At 45.8% G+C, this 8,814-nt stretch overlaps 1 protein-coding gene across 1 annotated transcript in view; it reads left to right on the top strand.

The window, feature by feature from the left end:
• The first annotated feature begins 6,742 nt into the window (after positions 1-6,742).
• Positions 6,743-8,814, top strand: part of LOC138437855 (antigen WC1.1-like) — a 59,553-nt gene continuing 57,481 nt past the window's right edge. Inside the window, exon 1 of the mRNA XM_069585826.1 lies at positions 6,743-6,873. Within this exon, the coding sequence (XP_069441927.1) occupies positions 6,801-6,873 (73 nt within the window). The 5' untranslated portion in view covers positions 6,743-6,800. The remainder of the gene's footprint in view (positions 6,874-8,814) is intronic.

Genomic DNA, 8,814 nt, shown 5'->3' with positions numbered 1-8,814 from the left:
CATACATCAACATGAATCTGGTAACGATAACCCTGTTAAGATCTTTCTATGTCTTTACTTGACTTTAAAGAGATATTGAAGAGTAAGACACAATACTTGCTCTCAAGAAGCCCCCACTTTGAAGACAGTGGACAAGATTTTATCGATTAAATAGGCACAGTGGTAATTTTGAGCTGGGGAAATTAGAGTGCATTTAAAAATGAGAAGATTTATGAGTTTTCTTTCAGTAGTGGGCTTAAAAATGTGCCCTCTAGAATTCAAATATACATAAATGTAATATGCTCTTTTTATCACTGATTTCATCTTGTGCACTAGCAAGGGATGTTTGTGTGGACTGAAAGTTCCATAAAGTTAACACAGACTCTCCTATTTAAAATTTGTCCCTCAACTTAGCTCGGGTTCATTGTAATAATTGTTTTGTCATTTCTAGTTCAAGCTCCCTGCTCCGACTGATTTTTCTCTATTTACGGAGGCACCTTCTTGTCTCTCCTCCCACAGATGGTGTCTGGGGTCGGAGGGCTTCTTCCTTTCCAACAGCAGTGGGGAAGGGTCCTTGGTCAGCATGTGCTCCACTTAGAATCTGCTTGTCTTTGATTTATTAACTTTGATCTGCTCTTGTCTCTGGGTATCTGATGTTGCACTATGGAGGAATGAATGAGGCCAATTCAGTGCCACACTCTTTGATGTTTCTGGTTATACACTGTAAAGGGCTGAACAGAGGTGATGGGCTGGACATCACCAGCTCATAACCTTGCTTTCCTTCATGCCCTGGTGATGAAGTGGTCTTTGGTAAAGGAGTCTTTCCGAACCTTAGTCCCATCCATGCAAGGAACACAGATGGTGAGGCAGGTCTCCAATGCTTTGGTATAACAACTCCATTAATATTTTTCCATTAGAGTTGTATGCCTCTTTTTTAATTAAAAAAATATTTAGTATTTTAGTCACTCTGATTGGTCTGAGGAAATTTTCCTCAAGCAAGCAGGTTTAATTATTAGCCTCTGAAACCACCATATTCTCATGGTGATTTGGGAATAATAATGCTACATGTTGTATTGCTTTAGAATCCATAAGGACAAATAGTTAGCCTCAGTAAAAGAACAAGATTTTTTCTGCTTTTTACTTCTGCACTTCTAATTCAAGCAGAAGCTGTTCACATTTTTTATAACAAAATTGCTTCCTGTTACAGTTGTTGTGTGGTTTGAATTGAAAATGTGCCAAATGATAAATTCATAAACATCCTGACCACTTGGCCGTATCTGATTAAGACCAGAAGAGGAGGCTTCATGGTCCTCACCTGTCAGTGTTCGGTGGTTTGTCTTCTTTATCTTCAGATAGAGAGAGAAATTTGCAGCGTTTATACATGTTTAGAGCTGGCTCTCTCAGCACTGCTTTTGTGCTGGGGCTTGGTTGTTTCTAGTTATTGCAATTTACTGCATTCATTGCAGAAAGGTGTTAAAGTGAACCGTATATAGCTCATACCATTTAATAGTATGGAAATATCATTAAAACAAACGATGCAGGGTGCATTGTGCTGTTACATCCTCACAAGTTAAGTTATTTCTCAAAAGATTTCTTTTTGATTGAAATGATTTGTGTAAAATACCAGGCTGACATTCATTCATTTAGGTATACAAGAGACATCATTACGATTTTTAGTTAGCCAAGCACTGGAGATGTGGAGGTGAATTAGACACAAAATGTTTTACCAAGTACATTCGAGTTTATAAAGTAAAATGATTAAGTAAACATCTTAATTCACAAAAGCTCACCAATGGCAAGGTCGAGGTTCTTGAGCAGTTACATGGGGCACAGAGAGAAGGAGTGATGTGTGGAAGACTCACAACTCTGAATGGCACCAAGGACCATCACAGCATGTGGCTCCTGGGAGAGTTCTGACAGCCTCAGTCAAGGCTCCAGGTAACAGAACTGCATTCTTGTTCTAGAGTCCTGGGATTCCTGGGATGGGATGGTGGAGATGCCCTAACACTGCTTCCCTACTACTACGTGTGTGTGTGTGTGTGTGTGTGTGTGTGTGTGTGTGTGTGAGTGTGTGTGTTAGTCACAACTCATTGTGACTCCATGGACTGTGGCCCCTCCAGGCTTCTCTGTCCATGGGATTTCCCAGGAAAGAATACCGTAGTGGGTTGTCATTTCCTTCTCCAGAGAATCTCCCTGACCCAGGGATCGAACTCAGATCTCCTGCATTGCAGGCAGATTCTTTATCATCTGAGCCATCAGGAAAGCAGGTTTACAGTAGTACATAATACTACTACTATGTGCTATTGCTATTGCCTGGAAAGTTCCGTGGACAGAGGAACCTGGCATGGGTTCGCAAGGTGTTGGCCACTACTGAGCACATCAGCATCAGCACATGTACTACTGTTAACTGGCGTTGTCAGATCACATGCTAATGCCAACTCACCTAATCCGCACCAAAATCAGTCATCTTGGTGGCGTCATAACCGTCCTTTTACTAATCAGAGAGTGTAAGAGCCTGTTCAAGGCCCACACTTGGCCTGTGGCTAAACTGTGAGTCAAGACCAGGCAGTCTGACTCCCGAGCCTGTTTTCCTGACCCCTGTACTGCACTCTCTCATGTTCATTGTGGACACAGCTGGGTTAGTGTCCTCCCCAAAACTTTCCTCCTTCAAATCTTTGATGAGATTGGATACTGAGATTTCTTTCTGTGTCAGAAAGATGTAGCTTCATCCAAGGGGGAGTTGGTCCATGTTGACCCTGCACCCCCAGCTCTGGGGTAGAGGGTGCTGTGGGGACAGGCTGCCAGCCCTGAGTTTGCCACTCCTTATAGCCTACCTCTTTCTATAAAGTGTCTGGAGCTGCTAACAGCATCTCACCTGTGAGATCTCCATCCCAAGTTGAGACCACGTGTACCTGGCTCACTAAACACATCCCTGTGTCATCCTGTGGGAGGGATACTGGACCCCAGGAAGCATGTCCTGTGTTCTAGATATCTGGCTGGTGGTTTCTGGTGATGGTGTGGAGTCCATACCTGGGTAAGGAATGATGACTCTGGGCCCAGAGGGAGTAGAGCATCAATTCCAAGTGACTGATCAGATCCTGGTCTTACTTCAGCAACTGAGTTTAAATTTTGATTTTGATATTTATAATCGGTTTTTATGATTAATCTGTTAAAGGTCCAGATATAGAAGGAGGTGGGGTCAGGTACAGTCATGGGGCTTGAGAGTGAGAGGACCAGATGACAAGGAAGTGATTCTTGCATCAATGATGGGTAAATATTAGCCTATTTAGAGGAAGAAAAACATGTGTTCAACTGTCTTTTCTCCCAAGTCTCAATAGGAAGGACAGGCATGGTGGGACAGAGAAGTTGTGTCTGCTGACTGGGATGAGGGGTCCCTCTGGTGGGGGATGTGGCAGGGCTGTGGACTAACCTAGAGCTGCCCTCAGTGTTGGCCCTACTGAGACCTTAAGGGGGGCCATGGGTGGCTCTGGAAGCTGTCTCTGAGCTCCGGTGGGGACTCTGGGGCCTGTGTGTCACAGATGCTTCCTTCCACATCTGTGCTGAAAAGACCGAGTCAGGGTGAGGGGGCCTCACGGTGGGCTTGTGTGGACCACAGGGCTGCATCATGGGAATCTTGAGCCTGAGGGGCCATGAGGAAAGGGGGCAGCACATTAGTGACCTTGAATTTCAATGGGGGAGCTCTATCTTGCATCCCTTATGGCCCTTCTCAGTCTCTCTATTCATCCCTGGGGTACTTCTAGGGGAGAACCTGGGAGCTTCTCTGATGAGTGGAAACAGAACAAGGCAGCAACGGCTACACTGGACATCATCCCTTCTGCTTGGATCTGTCCCCTCAACCCACCTGGGCTTCCATTCTTGCCACCACCTTTCCTCTTAAATGCAGAACAGAGGAGGTGGGTTCATCGGTGGTTTCAGGCAGCATGAACCCCTTTCTCTTCTCTGCTTCACTCACCCCTTCTTTGCCCCCTGCCTGCAGCTATCATGTAGCAGACTTTCTATTTCCCCATCTCTCTGGAGCTGTTCCCTTAAATTATATTTTGCATCTTTTTTAGTTATGGTTTAAAATACAAATGTATCCTGAATCTTATCAAACCATACTCTCAGCATATAAAGAGGGTACATGTGAAGTTTAGAAATCTTTAGTCTTTCTAAAGTAGAATTTTCGTGTTTTCATTGTTTAGTCACTTAGTTGCGCCCAACTCATTTAGACACGTTGGACTGTGGCTGGCCAGGCCATTCTGTCCACGGAATTCTCCAGGCAAGAATACTGGAGTGGGTTGCCATTTCCTTCTCCAGGGGATCTTCCCGACCCAGGGATTGAATCCACGTCTCTTGCTTTATGGGCTGATTCTTTCCTGCTGAGCCATCAGTGAAGCCCCATGTTTTCTTCTAGAGATCCCTGCTCCTATTTTGGTGGGCTAGAGTTGATTGACGACTCCTACTTGCTCTTTGTTTCCTTTAATAGCAATCTCTTTCTCTCTGTCAGCATCATTTAGTGACTAGCTGAAAGAGATACATCACATAAAATGAAATGCAATAAAGGGAAAGGGATTTAACACGTCTGAATGTCCCTATAGGGAACCCGCCTGCCAATGCAGGAGAAGCGGATTGGATCCTTGAGTCAGAAAGATCCCTTTAGAAGGAAATGGCAACCCCCTCCAGTATTCTTGCCTGGGAAATCCATTGGACAGAGGAGGCTGGCGAGCTACAGTCCATGGGTTGCAAAGAGTCAGACACGACTGAGCATGCAGGCACTTGCTCCAGGACCCAGTCTCCAGATCATTCTGAGAAGGGGGAAAACCCTGCAATCTCATCCCCCCAACTTGGTGGGTCTCACTTCATGCCTTCACAGTCACCTGTGAATTTCTGTACTCCTGGTCCTCATTTTCTGCTGACCTGATAAATACACTCGTATTCCTTCTTCTTTTTCTTTTTTTAGAACTAATTCAAATGTATTCTTTTTTTTTTAATTTTTAGTTTTTTATTTTTTAAATTTTAAAATCTTTAATTCTTACATGCATTCCCAAACAAATGTATTCTTTTTAATGGCCGAGTAATACTCCATTGTGTATATGTACCACAGCTTTCTTATCCATTCATCTGCTGATGGACATCTAGGTTGCTTCCATGTCCTGGCTATTAGAATGGCATTGAAACATGTATAATATCATATATGAAATGAATCACCAGTCCAGGTTCAATGCATGACACTGGATGCCTGGGGCCGGTGCACTGGGATGACCCAGAGGGATGGTACAGGGAGGGAGGTTGGGGCGGGGGGGGGGGGCTCAGGACTGGGAACATGTGTATACCCGTGGTGGATTCATGCCAATGTATGGCAAAACCAATACAATACTGTAAATAATTAACATCCAATTAAATAAATAAATTTATATTAAAAAAACATACCCTTGAACAACCAATGAATCAAAGAAGGAATCAAAATGGAAATTAAAAAAATTTTGAAACACATGACATGGAAACAGAATATACCAAAACTTGTGAGATGTAGTAAAAAGCAGTTCTAAGAGGGAATTTTATAGTGAAAAACACATATTAACATAGGTGAAAAAATATTTCAAGTAAATAACTACACACATCAAAAATCTAGGAAAAGAGCAAACTAACCCCAAAGTGAACCAAAAGAAGGAAATAATAGAGATAAGAGCAGAAATAAACACTAGAAAAACAATTTTAAAAGATTAACAAGACTAAGCTGTTTTTATTTTCATTTTTTTGCATTATGTGTATGTTTTATTTTATTTTATTTAAAAAAAATTTTTATTTTTACTTTATTTTACTTTACAATACTGTATTGGTTTTGCCATACATTGACATGAATCCGGCACGGGTGTACATGATCTCCCAACCCTGAACCCCCCTCCCACCTCCCACCCCACACCACCCCTCTGGATCATCCCCGTGCACCAGCCCCAAGCATCCTGCACTCTGCATCGAACATAGACTGGTGATTCGCTTCCCACATAATAGTATACATGTTTCAATGCCCTTCTCCCAAATCATCCCACCCTCTCCCTCTCCCGCAGAGTCCAAAAGTCCGTTCTATACATCTGTGTCTCTTTTGCTGTCTCACATACAAGGTTATCTTTACCATCTTTCTAAATTCCATATATATGAATACACTCGTATTTCAAGTTGTTCTTCTCAAAAACATTTATATGCGTATATACACATACCTATGCACATATTGATTTTCAACTTATAATAATTCACTGAACTGAAAATTTATGCTTTGGGAACTTTTTTGTATGTATGCTATACATCAAATTAAACAGCTAAAAACTTAAAAAAAAATAGACTTCTTGTAGTTCTCTGCTTCCACCCTGAGCTCAGTGCCGGGGAAGATCAATACTTGATTCTACAAAAGTTATTCTCCAGAGTCAACAGATCCCACACCCAGACCCTGTGAGATCTCACAATCTTCAGATATTGAGTAGGGTGATCTGGGGAGAAGGAAAACACTCATGATTTTTGGTGCACCTTTTCTATCCCAGTCCTGGGTCATGGGGCCCGGCTCTCAGGACCACGGAAGCAGGAGGTCAAGGACCGTGTTGCTCATATAAGGAGATGTTGAAGATTCAGAAGCTCATTGGTGTTTGAGCTTCAGAAAGGGGCAGATGCAGCCTCCGATAGTGCCTGAAATGGTGAGAGGTGTCGCTATTGGCTCTCAGGAGGGAGGGTGTAAGGGGTGGTCTATATAGACCCCAGTCGGCACCCTGACGCCTCCTCGCAGGCTGATCCTGCAGCTGGGACTGTGACCTTGAGGACGTGGGGTCAGGATGGCTCTGGGCAGACGCCTCTCCCTGTGGGGACTCTGTGTCCTCCTCCTCGGCACCGTGGTGGGTGGTCAAGGTAAGAGCTACCCCTCTGTCCTGGGTCCACAGCAGGCAGGTGTCTGGAGTTCTGGAGCTGAGCCTCAGTGTTTCTGACCAAAAACCATGCTGATGTGAATATTGGTCCCTCTCCTATTGGGGAGGGGGTCCATTTGTCGTAGCGGCAGATTTTACAGAGCAGTGAGGTTTTGTCTGGACTGAGCTGGGTCAGCCTAAGTCCCCTCCACTGTCTCCCTTGTTCTCAGGGAGCTTCTAGGAGTCCCAGTGGCTCCCCGTGTGTGGAAGATCTAGTGGCTGACCCCAGCGGGGACTCTGGGCTGTTCCCACACGCTCCACATGCCTGGTGTGTGAGCACTGCCCCGGGTCCCTGTGTTTCCTGTGTCTTCGCTCCTGTAGGCTCTGTGATTGTGTGTGTGTATGTGTGTGTATGTGTGCAGGTGAGAAGTGTGTGAGGGTGTGTGTGTGTGAGGGTGTGTGTGTGAGGGTGTGAAGAGTGTGTGTGTGTGAGGGTGTGAGGGTGTGTATGTGTGAGGGTGTATGTGGGTGTGAAGAGTGTATGTGTTTGTGGAGTGTATAAGGAGTGTACAAGTGATGTATTAAGGTGTATGAGGAATATGTGTGGGTGAGTGTGGGTGAGTGAGGGTGAGTGAGGAGTGTGTGAGGGTGTGTGAGGGTGTGTGTATGGGGGGGAGTGTGTGAGCCTGTGTGTGTGTGTGAGGCGAGGTGGAGCCTGTCTGAGTGAGAGGAACAGAGCTGCTGAGCAGGGACTGAGTCCGTTGGTCTGTGAAGCACACAGGGTGTCCACAGGGCTGGGTGTCACGGCCGCTGCATGTAACTGGATCAGAGATAATCGTGCACCTGCCTGCCTCTCTCTGGCTCCTGTCCCCCATCTCTCGGGCTCCCCTCTGCTTGTTGCCATGTCTGCCTAGCACTGGGCTCTGTGAGAGGCTCTGCCTGCTGGCCTCACCTGTTCCCACCAGGTTTCCATTAGGGAGCAGAGAAGCCCGCATCCAGGAGAGGGGCCCTCTTGTCTGTTCAGTTCAGTTCAGTTCAGTTCAGTCGCTCACTGGTGTCTGACTCTGTGATCCCATGGACCGCAGCACACCAGGCCTCCTTGTCCATCACCAACTCCTGGAGTCTACCCAAACTCATGTCCATTGAGTCGGTGACGCCATCCAACCATCTCATCCTCTGTTGTCCCCTTCTCCTCCCACCTTCTCTTTTTCCCAGCTTCAGGGTCTTTTCTGACGTGTCAGCTCTTCACATCAGGTGGCCAAAGTATTGGAGTTTCAGCTTCCACATCAGTCCTTCCAATGAACGACTTGTCCCACTGTCTGTAAAGATCAGTTGATGTGCAGCCCCATGTGTATAAGTTCCCAAGTCCCTGCCTTGGTCCCCATGACTCCTTTCCTGATGTGCTGGGGGCCTGGGACGGTCCTTTGCCCTCCCAGGATCTGCTGTGACTCTGTAGGGAGCCCTTTCTCCGTGCCCTCTCCTGTCCCTCCCTGGAGCTGCTTTCCCCTGAGTGACGGTGGAGTGTGTTACCAATCCTTCCTCATGGTCTGCAGGGTTTCTTTGGACAAATCCGCTGATCTCCTTATGGGAGTCCTCTTGGGTGACAGAACTTTTTTCTTCTCTTTAGACTTAGAATTCTCTCTTTCTCTTTGCATTTGAACAGTTTACTCTGTGAGTCTTGGAGAAGGTGGTTTGGATTGAAATTTTGGGGTGACTTATTAGCTTCTTGAACTAGGATGTCCAGATCTTTCCCCAGGTTTGGAAATTCGCAGCCTGTCTTCCTGTTTTAATTATTCACTTTTGGCTGTGCTAGGTCTCCTTGCTGCCCGCGGGCTTTCTCTAGCTGCGGTGAGCAGGGGCTGCTCCTCGCTGCAGTGCACAGGCTTCTCACTGCAGGGGCTTCTCTTGGTGCAGAGCCCAGGCTCTGGGTGCACACGTTTCAGCA

Source organism: Ovis canadensis, chromosome 3, assembly GCF_042477335.2.
Source record: "Ovis canadensis isolate MfBH-ARS-UI-01 breed Bighorn chromosome 3, ARS-UI_OviCan_v2, whole genome shotgun sequence".
Taxonomy (NCBI): Eukaryota; Metazoa; Chordata; class Mammalia; order Artiodactyla; family Bovidae; genus Ovis; species Ovis canadensis.
Note: the sequence above shows the minus strand (reverse complement) of the source record. Positions and strands in the feature narration are given on the sequence as shown.